Source organism: Poeciliopsis prolifica, unplaced genomic scaffold, assembly GCF_027474105.1.
Source record: "Poeciliopsis prolifica strain line A6 unplaced genomic scaffold, Auburn_PproV2 SCAFFOLD005, whole genome shotgun sequence".
NCBI lineage: Eukaryota > Metazoa > Chordata > Actinopteri > Cyprinodontiformes > Poeciliidae > Poeciliopsis > Poeciliopsis prolifica.
This window is the reverse complement of record NW_026562380.1, coordinates 16,257,666-16,281,641: the sequence shown is the minus strand read 5'-3', so window position 1 is coordinate 16,281,641 and position 23,976 is coordinate 16,257,666. Positions and strand designations below refer to the sequence as shown.

Genomic DNA, 23,976 nt, shown 5'->3' with positions numbered 1-23,976 from the left:
CTCTAATGTAATTGCACAACGGGGTTGGCATCAGGGTGGGGATGGAGGCGGCGGCGGTGGTGGTGAGGGGGGGGGGGGGTATCCATGGCAACTGAGAAGCAATTTAGAATAATTTGCTATTTAAAAACTCAGAGGTTTTGAGCAACAGCAGAGTGAGCAGATGAGAGGGGCTTGTAGGATTAACTCATTTTGTCTTAAAAGCACGAGACACTCGCCAGATGTACTGTACGTACGGGACCGCAGCCTGTGAAATACTCCCGGCTCAGATCATGCAGATATGCGTTTCTTTTCAAGACAGATGCACCGCTTGTTCCAATTTTAGTCAACGAGATGTTTTATTGATTCAGCCTTTATTCATTCCTCTCGCTATCGATGTTCCTCCGCATTCACTGAAGCTGTTGTCCACATATAAAAATACATTGTTAGGGAACCTTGAGTCAGTCCTAGAACATGTGTAACTAAAAGACACTGTATGTTTTTTTATTTTTATTTTTTCCTATTCTCCTTAGCGTCCCTCTGCATTGCCCTCACTGTATTGCAGATACATCAGATGTGCTCCATTACACTTTGGCTCGCCTTTTTTTTTTTCTATGCAGCAGTTCCAACGCAGATTTCAATTATTCTGGTAAAAGCAGAGGGCGACAGTTGGATTGCAGTGCGGTGAGAGCGTCGCTTTCATGTCCTCTGCATTACAAGCAGGCGAAGGCAGGCAGCAACAGCGACGGATTTGTTATTGACAAAAGCGTGTCAATAACGAAGAGTAAAAGTCGTGCAAATACGGAAGGTGAGGGGAAGGTTGAGAACAGAAGAAGGTTATTGTGTGCCGGCTGTCGGCATTCCTTAACACCAAAAAAACAATGTCTCAACATGTCTGGATCAAACGCCTGGCCAAGTTCTTTGTATCTCTGTGACTTTTCACTGGATGAGAACCCGGACCTCAGTTTTGGGCGGGAATGCAACAAAAGGGCAACTTATTGTATAGTATGGAAACTGTGGGATTTGACTGAAGTATTTTCCAGATGTTTCGAAGTGTTTCTACTTCCAGATTTCATCCATCCGTCCAGCCAGTTTACAGTTTTTCAGGTTCCATATCGGAAGCTCGATCGCTGGAGAAATATCCACCTTCATTCTCGGTAAACTTAAGTGTTTGTGCGGGCAAACTCGCGTAGGAAATGTGTGGAGCTGCTCCAAGTCACAGAAAACTTATTTTAGCCCCTGAGACGTAGATGTTTTTTCATGAAAAAATGCTTCAATGAGCTTTCAGTGGAATTAAATCTAATAGTCTGTTTTGATTCTTTGGTCCCTGGTGGCAGCGAGAAATGACAAATTGTACCACTGGCAATCTGCATGGGAAGTCCGCCGAGACTGAAAAAACTAGTTCAGTGCGGCAAGTTAAATTTACAGCCTTCCCCGATAAGGCTCAAGTCCACTTTAAAGAGCAAAAGGAGACAGGTTCTGTACATTATTGGGCTTTAATAGTTGAATTACGGAAAGTGCTCCTTTATGCAGAACAGTGGACATTTATTTTACACAGTTGGTGCTCGGGGCTCACACCTGCCAGGGCGAACGTTTACTGCATACTGCCGCAGCCGCAGCTAATGAGAGCAAACCCCAGGGGAACAGTAGAGGTCATTTTAAATCTGGTATTTTCAGACCTGACAAAGGACTTAAGTTTTCATACATTCCTGGGCTGCCCTCCTGTTTTAACTGCATGAATGAGGGTCACCTCGAGTGGTTTGGCTCTGAGACAAAAGAGGAGCTCCTAGGCATGAATCCAGAGCACAGAGAGAGCAGAAACAATGTCTGTTTATCCCTCTGCTCTTTCTCTGAAACAGTTTTTCTTTTTTTTTCTTTTCTTTTCTTTTTTTCACTTTCATGTTTAAGCAGAATGTGACTTTTTCTAAAAACCCCTGTGTCCTCTCAGACTCGTAAAAACCTAAGTTATTTTCTCTCCTCTGAGTCTTTCTTACAGCCCCGGGATCTCGTCCAGCATCTCTTTAAATAGTTTCTTTACACCCTCTTTTCTATTCTCTCTCTCTCTCTTTTTTTTTTTTTCTCTTTTTTTTTAAATGCACGCAGTAGCTCTTGTGATCTTAACACAACACCAACTAAAATTAATTTCAGCTTGGATGGGAGGGGAAACTGTTGGAATGGAACAGCCCGCAGGCTTTTTCCATTTATTTGGTGACTTGGGTATTTCTTGGGCTTTAGCGCACAGCTTGTTCCTGTAACACAAAACTCAGATGAGAGCAGCACATGGCTGGTAAAGTCACCTTGTTTTTGCCAAGTTGTCTTTTTTTTTCTGCACAGAGGGGAGGTGCCGTGTGCGTGCGTCTGTAATCCGTTATTGTCAGTGACGCTGCTCTCCTTTGCTGAGGCTTGTGCTTTAATGAATTACACAGTTGGTTATTGTCTGGACGTTAGCGATTGTCTGGATGCATTGCGTACTGAAAGGAAACAACAGCAACTTCTTTTTTAGCTTCATTGCGTAAGCTGAGCCCGCAGCTTAGTTTATTTTAAGCTTGTGGCTGCATATTTTCTTTGCTTCTTATTAACACGGGGAGAGAAAGGAAGAAAATAAAAGGAAGGAAGGAAGAAAGCTGCTTAAAAAACAACCAGGTAATAAATTGGCAGGAGGCAAAGTTAAGCATTTATTGACCTCTTAAAAATAGTTGCCCCTCCCGCTCTGATGAATTCTTTCCTGGAATCCATCAGGGTGCAGTGCGCCCCCAAGTGGCTCGAATCGTTAACTGCACCTGGCTCCCTCTGCTCGCTCACTGGCTGCCAAGCTCTGTCTTGGAGGAAATTGCTACTCACAGTGGTCTTGTATCACAAGCACTTATTATATCATGTTGCACAATCATGACTTGGTTATATGTGAAAGGCTTGAAAGTGCTCCAATCTGTCACACTGAGGGCTGTATTAAGGCTTAATGGTTCGTGTTATTTTGTTTTCTGTTGCTTCCTTTTGTCAAATAAAGGCAGAAAGACGGAAAATGGGGCAATTGGTTAAATAAGCAATTATTAAATATGTACTTTATTAATAAATCCTTCCACGCACACATATATATATGAGTTTAGGTTACTGATCAGTAAGTATCGCACTTCCTTGATCGTTTTTCTATTTCATTTTCTTCTTTATAAATGAAATTGAATAACATTTCACAACTTGGTGTACTATTATATTGTGCAAGTTATGTTCAAAATACAGAGCAGTATATTATCGGCTTATTTGAGAAAAAAAATTATTAAAAGAGATTGCATTCATAATTTGAAAGGGTCAGAATGGCTTTTTTTTTGTTTTTTAAGAAATGAAAATTCAACAATTGAAACATTGTATTTCTGTTCATGGGGCAAATCTTTGGAATGATCTGTACAAAGAAACCACAGAAAGCTGATCAGTTTTCAGAAAATAATACAAAATGATATTATACTATGATAAAAATGAAGTATATTGATGCAGTAGAGTATCATTACAAAGATGACATGTTTTTCTTTGTTATTATGCGTGTTCTGTGTTGAAACGTGTCTATACGGATGGTTGATTAATGCCTTGTTGCTTATGGTTTAGTGAATTGACTTTTGAGACTTTTGTTAGTAAAGATAAGACATTTTTATGAATCGACTGGTTCGTGCCTAAGTTTAACAACATGGATTTTCCATTGGAAATGATTGAAAGGTCCCGGTAATTCCCCCCAGGATCAGTTCTTACATTATCTGGGGCAGCAAAATACCACCTCCCCACCCACTCATCCACCCACCCACCACTCACAAAGCGTTCTTATTGACATTCCTTAACGTTGACCCGGGCCAAGGCAGCCATCTCTTTCCCACAGATTATGCAGATTGCTAACAATGGACCCAGTTATACGTACACTTCCTTTATTTCTTTGACTGGATCCAAGTCAGATTGGTAGTTTTGCCTTCTCATCAATGTGAACTTTTCCCAAAATAATAATAATAATAAAAAAAACTTCATCATAGTTTATGTTCTGTGCTTGATTATCTGTGTTCCAGAAAGTGTGAGAATAATTTCTCTGCTTGTCAGTTAAAAAAAGACCAGAAGTTTTTCTTTTCTCTCTGTTTTCCAGGATTTCGTCACAGTAATCTTTACTGCTCATTAACATGCCTTCATCCACACTGCTATCCTCCCTTCACTCCCCGTTTCCCTTTTCTCTGTTTGGTCTGTTTTCCTCCTCTCTTCTCTTCCACAACCTTTTTTGCTCTCTGTCTCTCCAATAAGTCACATTTAATAGTACATTTCCTTTCTTGGCCTGGGGCCTGGTGCCAGACCAGCTGTATGAAATGTAGTTTTGCCGCTTTCCCTGCCAGCACTTTTGTTCAGAGAAAAAAAAAAAAAAAAAAAAAACAGAAAAAAAATCCCACAGAGCCTCTTGAAGTCTCTGAGGCTCTTTTTATTTTTTATTTATTTTTTTTTTGCTTTCTCATTTGAAGAGGAGGCGAAGCAGTTCTTGATTCATTGTTTGTTTTACTGCCATGTCCCTTAAAAGGAATAGCGCAACTGTCTGTTGCTGTTACACGACAAGGGCTTATGTCTTTTCTCGAGACTGAAAAAAGTTCTGTTCCTGTCTGACTTCCATGGATTATTCTATAAAACGTGAGAGAGGATTTTGAAAGATTTTCATAGCAACTACTGATGTTTTATGGCGTTGTAGCTCTTCAAGTCTCAGTTTGTTCTTCCGCAGTGTTTCTTATTTCTGGTTCTGTGCCAGCTTCCATTTTGTTCCCGGAGCAATAAAAGTCTAAAAGTTTCCCTTGCTGCTTTTTCATGTCAGTGTTTTACACATGGGTGTTATGTTATCCAGATCCTAATGTCCCCATTTGTTACAACATGACATATTTAAATTTGACTTAGGGTGTATCTAAAAGAGGAATACCAACTCTTAGATTATGTTAAATGTTTACTTTGCATAATGTTCTTTGTCATTTAGAATGAATTTGATTAAACGTGAGCATCTGAAGCCTTTGTGCTTCTTAAGTACCCCGGCATATTGCTTCCATCTGAAAATATTTTCATCGTTGTAGCTAATTTAAGGGCTTCTGTCTCTAATCATTTTCGCATGCTGAAGGAGATATTAAGTGCTGCGAGCTTTCTTTAAACATTTGATTTCAATTCTGGCAGATATTTTCTTCTTTTCTCATTTCCAGCCACAGTAACTTTACACACCCACACTCACATTCTGTTCCTTCGAGGTTAAAGTAATACCAAATGTGATCTTTCTCAGCAGGGGATAACTCATTATTCACATTCTCTCTCTTTCTCTTTCTCTCTCTCACATACACACAGAAACACACGCACACACATATACTGGCTCCAGTCTGGATTTCCCCATAGCCCAGCTTAATTACAATAGAACTGTTAATGCTTTCCAGGTATTAAAACAAGGAGGGTTTAAAACAAGCTATATAATGCACCACAAGCTTGCAGCTGTTTTGGTGCGGTGTGGCGTGTATGCGTGCGTGTGTGTGTGTGTGTGTGTGTGCGTGCGTGTGTGTGTGTGCCCGTGTGTGTGTAGGGAGGGCGGGGATTGCATGCTTTGAAAATCTATATTTTAGCAGCAGCAGATAGTAACAGTGCTTTGCAAAGCTGTTTACATAACCAGTATGTAGTTCAGAGTTGCCAGGTGTAAAGAAGAATATACATTGGAGGGGTTTTTTTCTTCTTTTTTTTTCGACAAATGAAAATCTGAAATGGCCATCTGTTTGCATTCTGCGCCTCTAGTCCACACTTTGTAAAATCAACTTATCCTACAATTAGGCTTGATGTTTTGGAGGGTATGTCTCCACCAATGGCACATTAAGTGATCCGAATGGATTTGTTTAGGTGTATGACAGCAAATGGCGGAAACAAAATATGGAGCACTTTCCTTCCGCTTCACTTGTGCTCTGTTTTGTGCTTGTGTATCACATAAAGTCATAGTAAAATACATTAAAGTCTGGTCGTATGACCATAGAAACGCGAAAGGGTGCAAAGTGCATGCTCTGCTGTGCGGCGCGTTTGGTTAGCTGTCACATTTAAATCAGCGCTATTAACACTTGATCATGTGAGCACATAATAATTGGCCAACTGTAAATGTGGGACGACGCATTTTTATCATATCTCCTGCTTTTTTTTCTTTTTCAGGCTACTCCTTCCTTACGAGAGGCACCTCAAAGGCGAACAGGACAAGCCCCTCCCGTTGGCCAAACCCAGGAAGCAGGAGGGCAGCCAGGAGAAGGCGTCCGGAGCCGGCGTCAAAGTGAAAGTAGTAGGAGCCAAGAAACTGAAAGGCCCCAACCATCCAAAGCTGGGCAGTAAAAAAGATAGAGGAGAGGTGAAACAAGAACTAACGCAGGTCAGTGTCAGGGTTCCTTAACACTCTTCATTACAAAATTCACACACACACATTTATTCCAACATATTTTGAACATTTTAGTGGCAAATATTGCTGCTGAAGTTCTTAGATAGTGTTTGGGTGAAAGGTTTTCTCTGAAAATCAGCTTTTTGGAGTCGAGTATAGAGACACTTTGCTGTCGTTGTAGCTTCTTCGCTAACTTGGATTGCCTATTTTTCAAAATGTAAAACTCTTGGACTTGGTAATTAAATTGTTGATCATCCTAGACTAAATACAGATTCTTCAAAGCACCGTTTGTGAACTGTGGTACATTGAGCTTAAGATTTCCAAAAATAGTCAAATAAAAATATTTGATATTTTACAGCCAGTTCAAGAATGATTGGTAGAGTTCAACCTAAATGTAAAGCTCACTTGGCTCAAAACAGGTAAAAATATAGACATTTCTAAAGAAGTGAAAGGGTTTTCTGTCCTCCTTCCTTCTTGTGAATGTTTTTGCTTTAGTTGATAGATTATGAAATAATATATCGCAGTGTTAATATGTTCGTTCTCACATGCAGGAGTCAAAGGTGAAAGAAGACAACCAGGAGATCTCCACAGCCATAAAAATCGACGCCTCTCTTCAAGACGAGCCGATTGTAATAGAGGAGGAAGAGTTACATGTCACCCTGAAGAAAGAGGAGTCGTTGGCCGTGGAGCAGCCGTCCTCACTCTGCCTCAAAGAATCGGACTGCAGACAGGCCCACGGTGCTTTCTCCCTCCACACGGGGCCTTCCGCCCAACCAGAATGGAGGCAGATCAGCGAGGCGCTCCACGCGAAGCTCGCAGGCGATCAGCAAAGTGAAGGGCATTTCATTCCAAAAACTTCTTATCTGCTTCCCCGCTGGGATCAGACTAAAGCTGCTGGACATGTGGCTCTGCCGGAGCACTTCTCCAAGGTCAAAGACTGCATTGAGAATCATGGCGGGAGAGTGGGGAAAGTGTTGCCTATGTTTAAGCAGGTGGATGGACAGTGTATAGATTTGAGCACAGATTCTTACTCGGAGAAGGACGAGTACGGGCCGATTAAGAAGGAATCGACCCAGACAGCAGTCTACTGCAAAGTCAACCAGGGGGTCATGTCTCCGTTGGCTAAAAAGAAGCTCCTGTCCCAGGTGTGCGAGTCCAACCCGTACTCCTTTTCCTCTCTTCAGTCTCCGCCTCCCGCAGCTGTGTCCTCTCTCCATCGAGGTGATCGAGAGAAGGAGAAAAGAAAGAGTGAAGAAGAGTTGCTAGGACAAAGGTACCAGGGTGCGTCCGACGGCATCCCTGAGGTCTCGCCCATATTCAGGCCGTCGGTGATCCAGCACGCACAAAGCAGCAAGGCCCCCCAACACACCGGCGGGGGGCCATCGGAGAGGATCGCTGCGGCGGAGCTGTCGGACTCTTACAGCAGGATGGGCCATCAGATTCAGCCGCAGGCGAGCGTGCCCTGGCAGCCGTACCTTACCAGAACCCAAACCCAGGACTGTGCGGAGACCGCCGGGGAGAAAATCCTCCAAGGTCCAGTCACCCAGTGCAGGAGCTATACGGGGGACTGCTACTCATCCCCTCACCTTCACAGCTTGTACAGACAGACTGAGAGCTGCCTGAGCCAAGAGAGAATGGCTGGCTTTCCTGGCGGAGAGCGGAGAGAGCACTACAGCAGGGAGCGCGAGGGCGGCCAAAGCTTTGTCTGTGCCGGTCTGGAGCAGGAAGGGTTGGTGTACAGATCTCACTACGGTGACAGGACTCAGACGCAAGGAGAGAACGGAGAGGCTGAAGATGAGCCCAGAGACTTTTCTATTTCTAAACCTCTATCTCAAAGGGTTTCCTCCTTTTCCAAACCCTCTTTCTGTAGTCTCTCCTATCCCATCATGCACCACGGTTTGGATTCCCATCCTAAGGCGTGCAGAGTCTCGCCTATGACAATCTCTACCCCCAAACAAAGCTCACCAGATACTTCTCAGTCGTTTCCCAGCCCCAAAGCCTCAGGCGAACTGTCCCTCAACAGTCCCATTCGGCCCAGTAAGCGGAGCCTGGTGGAGGCGGACAGCGAAGACGCCCCGGAGAGGAAGGTGCGAGTGGTGACCCCTATTCACCCGGCCAGCACAGTCCGACGGAGCGACCCTGAGGAGCTGAAACCCGCAGAGCCAGCCCACGCCATTCATCTCAACAATCATCTCCCCGAGGGCCACTCTGCGACCACCTACCCCCCGCCCCACACCGCGCCCCTCTATGCTGGCATCTACCCCCACGGCACGCTGGTGTCACCAGGCGCCCAGGACGGGCTCCAGCAGCACCCGGGCCTGCAGTACCTGAAAAGCCAGTCGGCCGTGTCCCCGCTAATGCCCCCCTTCACCATCCACTCCATGATGCTCCACAGGCAGCTGCTAGCCTCCAGCCCCAGCCCCCACCACCTCTACAGGTACCCGGGCGGGGCGGCACTGTACGGAGAGCTGTTGCACCACCTCTACCCTCTCTCGACGCTCCCCCCACCTCAGCTGTCGTCGGTACACCCCAGCACCAGACTTTGAGGGAGAGAAAACACTTTTCTTTTTTCTTCTTATTGTTGAAACTGTGTCGGCTTATTTTCATTCACATCGTGGCTCGAGTCGAGGCAAAACTAAGTTTTGCCGACGACAAACTGCTAAATCCATCACTCGGACCGCAAATTACATTTTTTTTTTCTAACTGTGTATGCCTTCGTTTATATATCTTGCACTGTTCTTTATTTTTTATCACCTCTTACTGTATCTTGTTGTTGCTTTTGTAACCCTATTTGCACAATGCTCGTGTGTATTATGCTCACAAATCAGCTTGTCGCTTTCAGTGACCCACGAGTCAGGTTTGTTGCTCTGGAACGTGAGAAGTTGAGGGAAGTAGAGAAAAGCCATTTGTTTACTGTGTCTGAGGGCTAAACGCAGTTGCCTAAAAACACTAAAAGTAACATGACAATGAAATACAAACTCTTAACCTCAGTGTGTATGTTTTTGCAAACAGGCATGGGTCGGTATGAGATCCGTAGAGAACGGTTAGAACCACAGTTTCACAGTATTCACGCAAAAATGAAGCAAAACAAATACGCACCATTATCTAACTTATCCCGTTTAGATCAGAACCGCATCGCATTTTTCCAACTGCTGCAAAAAAAACAACAACTTTATGGTTCATTGTTACAGTTATAATCAAGCCAGGGCCTTCAAACTCGTTCCCAAAAAGTACGCCTCTGTTCGTGTCCATCCAACATCCCACGACGACAGTGTCTGATTGGTGGCCGACACTACAATACCCAGAGATCCCTTTAAAGCCATTTCTATTCAGAAACGACAAACCTCATTCTAGAGGCTAGAGTCCGGTAAGCTGTTCTCTCCCTGCACCCTTTAGCACGACGTGCCCCACGAGTGTTAAAAAGCATTATTCGACTAGCATTAACTAGCACAACTGACTCACGCTTCCCCGTACCCGAACCATTCATTTATCGTCTTGATTTTAATACCAGATTAATACGAATACAAAACAAAAACTTAAGTTTTTAAGAGCTTACTGTGCATAATACCGATTAATTAGTCAGGCTATCTGCTCTGATAGAGTTTGCAGTCAATGTCTTCACAGAAATGCAGCTTGTGAACTATGTTTTTGAAAGTGTTGAGTGTTTTTCATGACGGGAAGTATTTTCAAACACCAAAATTTGTCTTACTTTTAACTGAGGGTTAAGTGTAGCTGCCTTCTGTCGACCAGCTACCTGATAGTGCACAGCATTAGGTGGGGGAGGGACAGATCTGTGTTGATGTACAGGCCCAGAAACAGACTGAGAGGCCGCCTAATTTTGCTATATTTTCAGCCACAGCTTTCATATGCCTTGACATATTCTCTGCAGCCTTTCACATTACTGTATTTTATTAACTGTGATACATGCAGAAACGCTGTTTCGAGGAGCGCTCTCAGTTTTTTCATTCCGGGGCTGTAAGCCACAAAACGTTGAGCAAAGACTGGTCACTTCAGCCTCTCATTGAAAAGATTCTTGACTTCAGAAGCAGGATGACAAAAAACGGTTCGCTATTTTGAAAAGGCAACTTTTGAAAACCAGTAACCAGCCCATGCCTAATTGCTACCAAAATAAAACAGCTGAATCATTTGTTATTTGTCTCCAGGCAGCCGGTGCTGTTGTGTCTGTTTACATGTCTCCACGCTGAACTCTGTTCCTTGTTTGTGCCACAGTGAATCCATCTGGAGTGGACCGATCGGGATAAACGTTAACACCCGCTGTGGCGCCGCTTAACACGAACAGTTTCATCACGACCACGTCCAGAGGTGCTGCGTGGAGCAGATGTGCTGTAGAGTCGCTCTTTTACAAAATTCAGGTCCGTCTCGTGTCGTTTTGAAGCGCATCTCCCTGTGACGCGTCCGCATTCAGTTTCGCGAATCGTGGACGTTGCGGCCCGTGCGACTTCCGCCTCCTGCGGTGAAAGGAGTTTGACCTCGGGACGTTGTCGTGACATGCCGCGGGAAGAGCGTCATGACGCAGCCGTCCGCTGCGGAACGCTCCACAAGGAAGGAAGGAAAACAAAATCTGCATTTCATGTGTGCGTTCCTGACTTGAAGCGCTTCACTTTCTTGACAAACAGACTCTTTTCATATATGATTTGATAGGAATGTTGTCACTTAGGATATTACTGCTTTTGCAAATATCTGTGCCTTTCACAGTCTTGGATTAGAGTTAGCACTACGCTTATTAAGGTATATCTCCTGTAGCAGGGTAGGAATGTCAAATTTTTACTGTCACTCTGGTGTCTAAATGCAGTATCCAGACATCACCAAACAACTTGGCACACTTCGAGACACCACACTTAAAAGGTAGGACTTCAAAGGGCAAACCGTAGGTCAGTTTTTAGTTTCGATGCTTTGCTCTTTCGACAGCAGCCAGTTCCGGGAAACGGTGTCTGTCATCTGCAGGCCGTGTTCTCCGGCCGCGATGAAAAAGGCCCCAAACTCCACAAAGGGTTCCTACCGCGCTCCATAAGCCCCGGGGTGCAAAGACGAGCCCTGCGCTGGCTTTTTACAACCACTAGAATTGCAATCCAGAATAGCTGAAATACACACAGAACATTTCTTTTGCTGTTTAAAGCGAGGAATCTTTTTTTTTTTTATTATTTTTTTTTTTTCAAAAGCTGTAAACACGTACGATTTTGCTGAACACTTAAAGACATTCATTACTGATTCTAGTACTGTACATTGCTGTGTAGGTAAGCTGGCTCCTGTACAGAACATTGACACAGAGGGAACTACTCACAGCAAACTCTCTTTTTATTTTTGTCTTAATGTCTGTGTAAATAGCACTGTAGATAGCACTGCGTGGTTGTTCTCATATAAACTGTTATAATCTGTAAATAGTAAAAAATGAAAAAAAAAGACAGAAAAGAAAAAAAGAACAGTATAAAAGTTGGTTACACAAACTAGATGTGTCCTTTTTTTTTGCTGTTTTATGTTAGGCTCAAACAACACTACAAATTAAGATTTAGGATACGCTTCTTGTTTTGTTTTTTTATTCTTATTGTTTGTTTTTGTTATTTTTTTATGTTGTGCATCCTGAAACTGTTTTTTGATACCATAGCCATCTGCTTACCAATCATCCAGCTGGCAGCAAAACAAAAAATAAAGACATTTTGTATGATATGACCTCCTGTATATTTAATTAAAATATTTTACTATCAGCGCACGTTTCATCGGTTTCTTGCACGCACACATCTTTGACAAGTTACAACCACAAGCCTTTATCTGTTTGGAGGAATCGCAGGCTGGATCGAAACATCACGCCGCCCAAATCTTTTTATCAGCCGTCCCATTTGGCTTCCACTCGACAATTACGCACTGCTTTGTGTTGGTCCATCACACACAAACCCAATAAAATAACAGAGTAAATGGTTATAAAGCAATAGAATGTGTAAAAGTACAAGGGTATAAATTCTTTTGCAAAGCACTATAAAGTGCAGGAATCGTATAAACCAGTATGCAACACCAGTGTGCTAACATTATTCTACTTCTTTTTTCCCCCTTAGTAAATGCAGTGTGAACGGCGTTTTATTATTGTGACAGCATTATTTGTCTGAGATTCCACCAGCTTTAATCTTCACAACAGGCCATTTCTGGGCTCACGGCCAGAAAAGCCTCTTCAGCATTTGCTGCATTGAGCAAATGCGCCAGTGCATGTAGCATTTCTATGGCGTGTGTACTGGGGTGCAATAAAAGCTGTGCTTTGACTTTTATTGCCACCCTCTGGTAAACTTTTAGCATGAAAAAAAATATTCTGTAATACTTCCAGAGCTCAGTAAAAAAAAAAGGGGGGGGGGGAAAAAAAAAGCAGGCTCACTGGGGTGGAATGTAGGTCGTTTTATTGCAGATCAGCAGTAATTTTTTATTTTTTTAAACAAACAACCAAGTTACAGCTTCCAAGACAACAGCGAGAAGCAATTGCACTTTCTGAGAAACGATAGCTATGACCTAAATCTAACTTTATATCGCATGAAAACTACAAACTACTAATGCAAGATTTATGTATCTGTACACCTACGATACAAAAAGTATAAAAATGACATTTGCAAAGACACATTTCAGTCATAAACAAGAAAAAACTAATAATCACTTTTGTTATTTCAGTTGTTAGTTAGAAACTGCTTTCTCAATTAGCTGTACCTCTTTACTGCAACTGTTTTTGATACGAGCCGCATTCCAGCACCTGCACAATGCCTGTGCAGCGAATTGTGTAGAAACATTGCAGAAATCGATCAGTTTCTTTTGTCCCAAAAAGTGTGATTCTGAAGTAAAAAAAAAACAAACTAACAAAAACATAGTTTTTCAAGAATACACAGTACAGAAACCATCAAGTGATTCACAGTAAATATAAGATACATCTGGCAAATTGCTAAATAATGAACCGCATTCCCTTTTGCCTCCTAAAACTTTAACCTTTCTGTATTATTTAAATGAATTTGCAGGATAATAGAGGGGGGAAAATAGCTTTCCCCTCGTTCTGCCTCATGTTTTCAGGTAGCTTCAGCGATGTTTTGTACTCCGCATGTAATTACGGCGGCCATTCTTCAACACAATGCCATTAAGTGGCTGAAATATTTAGGGGCTTGTAGTTCTGGGTATGTTCAAAACAAGTGCACAAGGACATTCATTATTCAGGCCACTCAAAAGGCCCATTCATCCAATTATGTTCAGAGCATTTATTGGCTGCTATGTTAAATGATGTTAGTCGTACTGCACGGCCACTAAAGAACAAGGTTACTCTATTGAAGACCTGGAGGGGAGTTAGAGAAGACACATTACCAGTTTACGATTTGCCTTTCCTTAAAACTGAGCTGCAGTGGTCATAAAGTCGTCACAGTAAGTGGCGCACCACCATAGCTCCAAAAGCATCGGCTTATCCCCACACGGATCAACTTAAATTAAGTGCATTTGTGAAACTTTTCATGTTTCTAGAGCTGAGGGAAAGCTTTCTGTTTTAGTTCATGCCATCACACATGTGGGGTTGGCCACAAGAAAGGACAAAGTAAAGCAGTAGATCCATCAGTGCAGCACCTTAATGGCAGTGAGATTTAGTGTTACGACTCAGGAGTTATACATTGTGTTGTATTGATAGATTGATCATTTGATTGCGTTTATACTAATGTTATAATTCAGGAGTTCATTAAAAGCAATAATAAATCAGATAAAGTGGTTTTATCACAGTTATTTGTGCAAGCGATGAGCTGCAGACGCACAATTTAAACAACTACATTCCTACCTACTAGTTCACCTCCTCAGCTTCTCATTTGAATCGTTCTTGGCGAAAGTTGATTTTTGAAAACAATGTTGAGGTGAACAAGTTTGAATTCATTGTAGATTTTCTCCAGTCCATCAAAACTTATTTTCACTAAGTGGTGAAGAAGCTGGGCCTTGGTTTAGCAAGTAGCTTAAGAAAAGTTATTATATATCCACTCAGGACTGCAGAAAGGTGATAATGGCAACAGATATCGTGTGGTTTCTTATCAACGTGGCAGGATATTTGATCAAATATTACTGGAGATGTAGCTATATAATTTAACCCTTCATGCATAATTTTGAATTCGAGAAAATGTACAGTGAATTCAAAGTTTTGCACCTAATTCTCCCTCCAAAATCATTCATATTTTATTAATTTTTAGTCAAAGAACCACTGAATACAACATTCATGCTGATGAGTGCGTGTAAAACATCTGGCTGGAAGTGAAAAGATTTTGGGGCAAAACAGGGTTGAGATCACAAAGCTTTGAGATTCATCCTCTCTCTGAGCGACTTCCTCAGTTTGCTGCGTGGTGCGGGAACGGGCCCGGAACCAGGCCCGTTCCCGCTGTAGGCTCTGACAAACGCATCATCAGCCGCATCCTCAGGCATCTGGACATTGTGGTTCCGGATGTCAACCTGCTGGAGCGAAGGCTGAGGCGGACCCTGCGGCTGCACGTCGAGGACGGCCAGTGGGGCGTTCTTCCGGCTTGGAGCCGCCGCGCCCACGGCGTTGTTCCGCTGGAGCTGCTGGATGATGGCGGAGAACTTGGCATCCAGCGAGGGCCGACCCGTTTTGGACCTGACGGCTGGGCGGGAAGCGCCGGAGTTCTCCTTCTCCTGGCTCAAAGGAAGAGGACGATGAAGCAGAGAGGCGGGCAGGGGGGGTCTGTCCGGGCGGGCGGGGTTAGCGAAGGGCTTCACGTCAGGAGGGGGCGGAGCGCGGCGCTTTTTGTTGCCCAGGGGCGTGGAGCCGGTGCCGGGGCTTGAACAGGGGGTGGAGGTTTTGCTCTGGGACAGAAGACTCTTCTCCACCACCACCGAGTGGGACCCATCGAACAGAGAGGACCAGTTCGGCGCTTCCCTCTCCTCCTCTTGCCCAATCAGGAAGCGGCCATCTGTCTCTTCGATTTTACTGTGGATTATGTCTGTGATGCTCTCAAACCTGTTGGGCGAATTTATACCTGCAGGAAATATTAAGTTAACTAACAAAAGAAATTTATAGATGAAACAACACTTTTATTTTCTCTCTCTCTCTCTCTCTCTCTCTCTCTCTCTCTCCATGTCTGATGTGCAAACAATATAACTCTCAAAGGACATGGAAGCACACATTCCGCTTTTCTCATTTGCATGTAAAAGGATTTCATTTGCATGCCTCATCTTTGGAATAAAACACATTTTGTGGAGTAATGGCACGTATTATCTTAAATGAAATACTCCCCACCATCCCTAAAAGCTGCAGCCAAATATCGGCTTCCCACCACCTCACTTCAGCATCTAATTCAAATGATTGTACTCACTCAGGTCGTTGTAAACAGAGTCGGCCTGCTTGGCGAGGAAAAGCGACGGTTTCCGTGGTGATGCGACCTCAATTTTCATTAGGCGGTCGCAGCAGTGGAGCCACTGGCCTGGCCATAAATAAGGGCAGACATGACGGTTTCTATTCATTCAATTGTCTGCAGTTTGTTCTTGTCCAGACGGTCCAACTTCATTCAGGGTTCCACCAGCACAATATTTAACACTTTTTAAGACCAGTAACAATGACATTCAAGACAGATAACCGCATATTTTACATTGCAGCGGTGCCGAGGTTTTTAACACAGAATGAACTGTGCGGACACACTGATATCTAAATACAAGCCCATACGTTTTTCCGCTCACACGAGCTCACTCACTCTGGTCGTAGAGGTGCTGGTGGAGGCAGTCGATCCAGTCCTCCAGCTCCTCCCTGGTGTCTGCTGTGAACACGACACTCTGAGATCCCTCGGGTGAAGGGTTGACGATGGACAAACTCTTGGATTTGCCATCGCCTGACTGTTTGTCCAGCACACAAATGCGGGTCCCCTGCAGAGACGACACATAACTTACAACAACCCCAACAATGTCTGTTTAATTTTTGATCCCACTACAGGATTCGGTAACAAGTTTGCATAAACTCACCACCGCCAGGAATGAAAGTCATTTTTGGTCTTTTAAAGATTGATTTGTGGAATCATTACAAACTTTCATACACAATAGTTGGGTGCAAGATGAAATTTCCTAAGATATTTTTTGATCAAAATACATCAAATATATGCCTGGATAGATGTACCTCAGTAAATTACATGTCTGCTATATCTTTTTTGTTCCTTGTTAAGGTCCTTGGTCGTCTTCCAGGACGACTTCTATGCAAAGTAAACTCATTTTCAAAAGGGCTGAGGCTGGGGCAGTTCCAGAAGCCAATGTTAGCTTACTTCAACCATTTCTAAGATGGCTCTGGCCCACCTACCTGTCACACACCAGATAAAAGAAAATTGATCAGGACGTCCAGATAATCCTGTGATCCACCGAGGCTTGAGCCTATGATGAACTGACACCAACGGTTCCGTCCAAAATAAAGAAAGTTGTACATCGACACAGAATAGAAGATGCTAATCACAAATTAAACCACAGCTCCTAAATGCCACCTTTTCACGCGAATAAAATAGAGAAGCCAAATGTCTCTGGACAAGAGCTTTCAGGGTTAAACTTGACAGAAGCTGAAATATTTGGGAACAACGACACGATGTATGTTTGGAGGAGTCATGATGAGGCTTTCATAAGAACATTGAAGCAAATGTCAAGTGTGGTGTGGGTGGCATAACGTTTTTACATTTTTTATTTATATTATATATGTTTTTTTTGTAATTTAGGTTTTTACTGTTTTCTCACTATATGATTGCATTCTTTCTGGTTTCCATAGTTGTATGCAAAAGTGCTCAATAAAAGACTGGTGGTTGACACAAAGCACACGTCATTATTATTATTATATTATATTTCAGCCTGCAGGTATAATTTTAACCATCTGGTGATTAGAAAGAGGTATGAACACATAAAGAGCTTCAAACTTGTGCATTCAGTACACGTTTTCAAAATGTGTTTAAGGCGTTTGCTGTATTCCACCATAAAAAGGAACAGTGCAGACGCATCGATGTCCTCCAGATATAATCTGACATTAATGGCTTTGATAAGTGAGGTGTATGTAAGCTTTTTACTCTAGTGGTAAAAGACAAAGCTGGGATTGCACACCAAGATTAACTCAGGGGAAAAACTGCAAACATGCTAATAGGATCTGAGTAATTAATGTAGGCATTTTACATGGTTGAGAAATGTTAAGGGAAAAGCAGAAGTGGGAGAAAAGAAAATTGATTCTTTATCTTCTCTCCTTATATATGTATCTGTTTTATATTCCGCTCTCTCACATTATTGATTGGCACATTAAGCGTGGGCTGCACTTTCGCATCGATTTCTTCAGGGGTGAAGTAACAGGACAAAAAGCCGGCGCTCAGCAGACAGTAGAGATTGCAGCAGCGGTTCACCCCCTGCACACTTTGCTGGAAATTAACAGAGAAACAAAAACAGAATGATTGCACAATCCAGGCCAGAACTCACTCCTACTACGTGACGTGACAGTGAAAGCCGTCAACGCACCTTCTGACTCAGATAGCCGCTCATGACGCTCTGTGTCATGCAGGCTGGCTGCGCCACTAAGCGGCAGCACAGGTTGCCGTACAGAGGGAGCCAGGATGACCACTCGGCTGTTAGGATGAAGAAAAAAAAAAAAGAAAACATAGAGAAGAGAAACACAAGAAAATATTAAAGTTCAGAACTGTTGGTCAAAACTTACAGAATCAAAATAACATCACAAATTAGATCTCATTATAATTACTACAATATCATATGATCTGTTCCTGTAATGCTGTCTCATATAATATTAAGAATTCAAACATTCCTAATATTTAAAAAAAAAGTATCCAAAGAAAGGGGACTTTTTCAGATTTTATGAAGCTACAGACAGAAATTTAACTTTGCATCATTAAAATTTAATCTGACAACTTGCTCCACTTGAGCATATTTATCAAGTGGAATGAAAGTGCTGCAAGGTTTACTAAATTTATTTCAGATAAAGCTGAGGTGCATTGTAGTCAATATTTTATAAAACGACGTATTACCATTAAAACTGTTTTTTTTTGTTTGTTTTTTTATCGATATCGGTTATCTGTAGAGACGTGGACAGCACGTCTCTACAGACTGAAAATTCTTGTCTTTGCAGAGCTCATCAAACTGGATGGAGGTCTCAGTAAGCCTTTGGTGTGTATGGCTCTTCTTCAGTTTGCTCGATAGTATTCTCTAACAAACATCTCAATTCATAAGAACATTATATTATGCTCAGAAAATTGTACTGATCAGGTGACTTTTGGAGGCAACTGTTTAGACTGGATTTATCGCACAGTAAAAGCGTACAAGGATCCAAAGACATGTGGTTTTAAATAAGTTTACTTTTTCAACCATCTGAAAAGTGTAACATCCATGCACCATTTTAATTTTGACTGCCCAACTCAGTGTTGGGTCGGTCAGGTAAATACATTTTCAATGTATTTCAATGTCTGCAGCAGTGAAAGGACCACATTTTCAAGTGTTTTAATACTTTTTCGAGTCTTGTACATTTCATCACGGGAACGTTGTTCCAACGAATCAAACAAGTCATTCCCAAGAGTTATTACAGGGTTTTTTTTTCCTTTTCCTCTTTTTCCCTCCAATGTCATCCGACGAATCTGTGTATTTTGGATTTGAAATTTGTGAAAAGTCATAATTTAAAAAAAATAAACTTGCATAGAAAAATAACATTTTACTTTCTACATTTATATGCATTAGTGCGATGTGTTAATTTGATTAATTGTTGTCTGAGCCATCACTCTTGAGTGTATCTGTAATAACTGGCGTGCCTTGAAATCGCCCCTTGGGGATAAGTAAAGTCATTTGAATTCAACTGACTTGAATTGAAGCAAGATAAAGAAAGATCCTAAGCTCTAACGTCACAACTCAAAAGAAAAAAAAAACCTCAACTACATGTTCTGACTTGTACATTTAGCGTTCAGTTCTGCTCGTGTCACTAAAATGATGAATGAATAATCTATCATTATTGCGACATTTATTCAATTCATGACCTGGAGAAAGCAAACTCTTCACAGCCCATAAATAAAGTGTGTGTCTTTGCTTCTTACCGCCTTGGTAGACAATGAGGGAGTGAGACTGAAAGCAGCTATCAGCATCAGGCAGACCGAGTGTTGTGCAGGCCAGCAGGCTGTATTTGGCTCCCCTGGTTGAGGGCAGACACAAATATGGAGCACTCTTCAAACGTACTGACTGATTCTTTTAAAAGAAAAACACTTTATCCTACCAGTCGAGCTCTATAAACAAATTTTAGTTAACTTTTCACTCTCAGCTCAACACAAGATTAATGTAGGAACATTTAAGTACAAAACAGTTGATCCCATTTATTGCCATAAAGCAGTCTATGAATATCTGAAGGTTAAATATAGACCACCACACATATTTATTGAAGCCTTATTTTGATATTTGGAGTGATCTGTTGGAAAAATCCCATACAAAACATTCAGATTTGTAACAGAGCTCCAGAGTCAAAACAGTAAAATATATATATATATATATATATATATATATATATATATATATATATATATATATATATATATATATATATATATATATATATTTATCTAAATGAGAAACCCCAAGAGACGGTGCAGGATTTTTTAGATAATACAAGCACATACAAAGGTATTGGGTTGTCCAGCAGGAAGGTGTCTGGATCTGGAGTGTCCAGCAGGGAGCAGAGCTTCTTTCCAGAGCTCCTTCCAAAGGAGTTACGCAGCTTCTTTGCAAGTTTCTTTGGTGTGTTTGGTAAAGTGAGCTCTTCCTCCATGGAACAGCTCCACAGCTCCACCTTCAGTTCAAACTGGGGAACTACATCTTTGCTATGAAAAAAAAAATCTCAGTCAAATGAAAATATATCAAGCGTGTAGATGCACACAACAAACACTGGAGAATGATTAAAAATAGCGTGGTTAGTAATGACGTCAAATGGCATGTCAGTGAATATATTTTTTAAAAAATGCAAAATTTGTATCTGGAAATGAAAAAAAAAAGAAAAAATATTGTGTAATATTTTGAAATTCAGTTTCCATGAACATCGTTTAAAACAAAAGCAAATAAGTGTTTGTTTTCCGAGTGTGTGAATGGAAAAATTAAACTATCCAAAACATATTTACAAGAGAGTGAGTCCGTCAAAGCAGATGTCGGTGACAGATCTGTCCACCACGACCATTTCGGTGTCAAACACCTCAGAGCCAATCTGCATCAGGCAGAACACCGCCACCTGACGGGAGCCTGCCCGACACACAGGAGGTGCAGCATGTATTAGTACAGAAAGTATCCAAGAACAGACAAAACGAAAAGAGGTTAAACAAACTTAGCCTCGTGGTGTAAGTGGGCGAACTTACTTCCTCTACTACTAAAATGGTCTGAATCCCTCCAAATCAAAGGAAAACGCAGGCCTGCATAAAAGAGAAAGGGAAAAAAGTGGAAGTTTACTATGAAGAGCTCTCAGCTAACATGAAAATGTAAAACAAACAGTAAAAATTGAAGATCCGGCAGGACAAATATTCTTTTACGCCACAAATGTTTACGAAAAATAGTCTTACCAGTAACTGCAACCGTGCCAAGACATGGTGAACGACCCTCTGCGAGTCTGTGAAGCAGAGACAGCACGTAAATCAGCACCTTCTTTTCTGAAAACGCCACATCTATTTTTGCCGTTAATCACCATCTTCCTCCAGAATTTGCTTCGTCAAAGTTAAGATCTGTGTTTCCTAATGATCTGTAGTGGAAGCTTATGTTTTTACACATCTTTAAGGTGATGCCATAGCTTTCGCCAAACTCTCTACCTTCTTTCCGCTCCCATGACATCCCGCTCCCCTTCTTCCCGCTGCAGCTGGGCGAGGTAGGCCTTGATCCTGGCGCTGCAGGTCAGCAGGTTCTTGGAAGCGTTGAGGACTTGTTCCCTTTTACTGCAAGCCAGCAGCAGCTTGTACGCCCCCTCGCGCATTCTCGTCTCAAACTGAACCTTTTCTTCTAAGTTTGCACTCTTAATGGACAGAATGAATTACATTTAAGACATGCACAATGAGGTTGTAACACTATGAATGACCCAGGCTTTGTTAAAGACTTTAACAACCCACATACAGTAAAGCTCATATGACATGTTAATCTTTTTGTAGAAAAAAAAATAAAATAAAAATAAAAAAAGCTCTCGGATTTAGACAAGAAATGACATCAACAGAATACAATCTTTCTTTATGGCTTTGGTTGTCTCAGCCACAATGATTAGACTGTTAAAACAATACAAATCTTAGAAATCTGAAGAAATCATCATTTTTTAGCCAATTTTAAATAAAACTACCCATTTTTTTCCACCCGATCCTTTTATTTAGGGTTGCACAATATTTCTGCATAAATAACAGAATCAGTTGACGTTAATCGCTTTTGGATCGATATCGACAACCGATGCTTCTTCAGGTCTTTGGAGCGATTCCACGGAAAGTAGCAAGAACTTCAACAAAAACACAAATGTAAGAGGATGTAAATTAAGACAACATGACATAAGTTTTCTTGGACCTACCAAAGACTTCATCTAGTTAAGAAAAATGGATTTGATATCGGTTATCTGGCAGCTCTTCAGTGGTTCCAAAAGAGAAAAGGAAAGTGGCACTCAAAGCAAACATCTCTTAATAAAGAGCAACTGAATCTACCAAAGGTGCATGCAGGAAGAATTAGCTGGTTTCTAAAAAATGAGCATACAAACTACATATGGAATTATTAGAGATAGTGATGAAAAGTTAGTTCTTCTACCAACAATGGAGTCCTGATGATCTCTCAGGGAAAAACTCAAAAAAACTTATATTTTGTTTTAGTTTGATGCACTTCTTTTGTGACAGAGTGCTTATTAATCATGATGAAGATATAAATAAACAAATCAGATATTGTTTTTCAGCAGCCCAGAAATCATCATTTTTCCACGCAGGAAGTGAAAATTTGCACCTGTGGCTTCTTGGAAACCTGTCGCAAGTGCAACAAATGAACGTCGTCGACTATTTGCAGGGTGTCTTTCAGAGGACTTGGGCGTCGTTTCGTGCATTTAGCCTAGAATCAGACCAGTTCGAACCGGGTTACAGAGAAACGAAGACAAAGTAGACGCAATGCAGAGTATCTGTGGAGGCCGATGCTTCCTTCAAGAACAAAGCTCGAGAAACAAAGAGCGATGTTGTGTAAAGTTAAACATTCTGGTGAAAGGGGATATTATTAGAATAATGCAATGAAATCCGCATATGTCGGCTCCGTTTTGCTCGCATTGTTTGGACTTTGCGCCCCCTCCGGACTTGTCAATGTCATTCTCACCCTGACGACACACAAAACAAAGCCGTCTCTTCAAACTCACCTCTTTCTGCAGGAAGAAAGAGCGTTCGCGTATTTTCTTTCGCTTAACCTCCATGGCCATGGCAGAACAACCAGCGGATAATACCGGTTTGTGGTTGCCGTGCCGTTTGGACGTTTGAACATCCCGCGTGTCCTCCATGTTTTCTGTCTATTCGCCACTCAAAACGCGAATACACATTCCTTCTTAGATTCCTAACTCCCCTTTCCAACGGACGTGGGTTAGCTCGATTTATGCCACCTGATCTACCGGACTAAACACAACAAAAAGTCGTGGTGTAAAATTGCAAAAGGTTAATCTCTGAGATTAATCTAAAGAGTTTAAAATATTTTGTAAAAAATATATATAGAGAGAATTATTTGAACGTTGTTTCAGGTTTAAAATAAAACTCAAATTAAAAACATGTCAACTTTTCCTACGGCTTGTGCCCGTGGGGAAACTTAACACCCTTGCGTCGACAGAGAAGAAACGTCGTGACGTCAGAGCATCTGACAAAAACAACAGATTTTTGAACTTTTTAAAAACGATTTTATCATTGTGGGAATTCCACGTTGACGAAATAAAATGGCAAAGCAAGAAACGCAAATGTTTTCTTAGTAAGTGTATTAACTGAGAAGAAAGGGAAACATTGTGGAATTGTAGATTATGTTTATTTTATGGTGTAGGTTTTATTTACTAGTTTGCTTTGATCTCATTTTTTATTTCCATGTTTTTAAAAGAGAGAAAATGGAAAAACAAAATTTTTTATATTCCTGGGTGCCTACCCAGTTCTGCAGCCAATTATTCTTATTATTAATTAATTAATTTATTTATTTATTTTAGGTACGTTACACTAAAATGTGAAAAAAACATCATTCTAAATTTAGTTTAAAAAAAAAACACAGTTCTGCCTGTCCTTTTTTGACGAAAATTAATAAACCGTAAAAATTCAATTTGTATTTTAAAATGTACGTGTTAATTTCTTTTTTGCTGAATTTATATTGTATGCGTGGTTCATCTGTGTAATGTTTAAAAACAACGACAACAACAAAATGCATTTTAAGATATGTTTATAAATTGTCACGGTTTATTTGTGTGCTAACACAAATCAATAATAAACTCCCACTTCCTTGCGGATACGATGATATTTTCTTTGTCATGCAAGCTGGTCTTGTCCCTTCATGTGCAGCAGGGCTCCTCTACACCCCTACTAAAAGGCACAGATTGTGTGGCACGATCAAGAATGCTGCACAGATCCTGCCAGCTGTGCCGCCAAGGTGGTGCTGCA

The 23,976-nt window shown here is 41.6% G+C and overlaps 2 protein-coding genes across 2 annotated transcripts in view; one reads left to right on the top strand and one right to left on the bottom strand.

Annotated features, from left to right (window-relative positions):
* The window catches only part of arid5b (AT-rich interaction domain 5B), a 105,773-nt gene extending 93,689 nt beyond the window's left edge, over positions 1-12,084 (top strand). The window contains exons 9-10 of the mRNA XM_055029175.1: positions 6,145-6,355; positions 6,913-12,084. Coding sequence (XP_054885150.1) covers positions 6,145-6,355; positions 6,913-8,907 — 2,206 coding nt within the window. The 3' untranslated portion in view covers positions 8,908-12,084. The remainder of the gene's footprint in view (positions 1-6,144; positions 6,356-6,912) is intronic.
* A 661-nt stretch (positions 12,085-12,745) lies between these two features.
* rtkn2 (rhotekin 2) lies at positions 12,746-22,900 on the bottom strand. Its single transcript, XM_055030297.1, has 12 exons — positions 22,713-22,900; positions 21,163-21,362; positions 20,920-20,966; positions 20,719-20,772; positions 20,488-20,605; positions 19,993-20,193; positions 19,420-19,514; positions 17,846-17,952; positions 17,617-17,748; positions 16,072-16,240; positions 15,697-15,804; positions 12,746-15,360 (listed from the first exon to the last, which is right to left on the bottom strand). The coding sequence occupies exons 1-12, from the start codon at positions 22,848-22,850 to the stop codon at positions 14,654-14,656; spliced, it is 2,076 nt and encodes a 691-aa protein (XP_054886272.1). The 5' UTR covers positions 22,851-22,900; the 3' UTR covers positions 12,746-14,653.
* Between the last annotated feature and the right edge of the window lie 1,076 nt (positions 22,901-23,976).

Coding starts and splice junctions, on each gene's coding strand:
- rtkn2 (XM_055030297.1), bottom strand. CDS start 22,850: ATGGAGGACACGCGGGATGTTCAAACGTCCAAACGGCACGGCAACCAC. Junction 20,967..21,162: donor GTCATGGGAGCGGAAAGAAG/GTAGAGAGTTTG, acceptor TCTGCTTCACAG/ACTCGCAGAGGGTCGTTCAC. Junction 17,749..17,845: donor GCGGCTATCTGAGTCAGAAG/GTGCGTTGACGG, acceptor GTTAATTTCCAG/CAAAGTGTGCAGGGGGTGAA.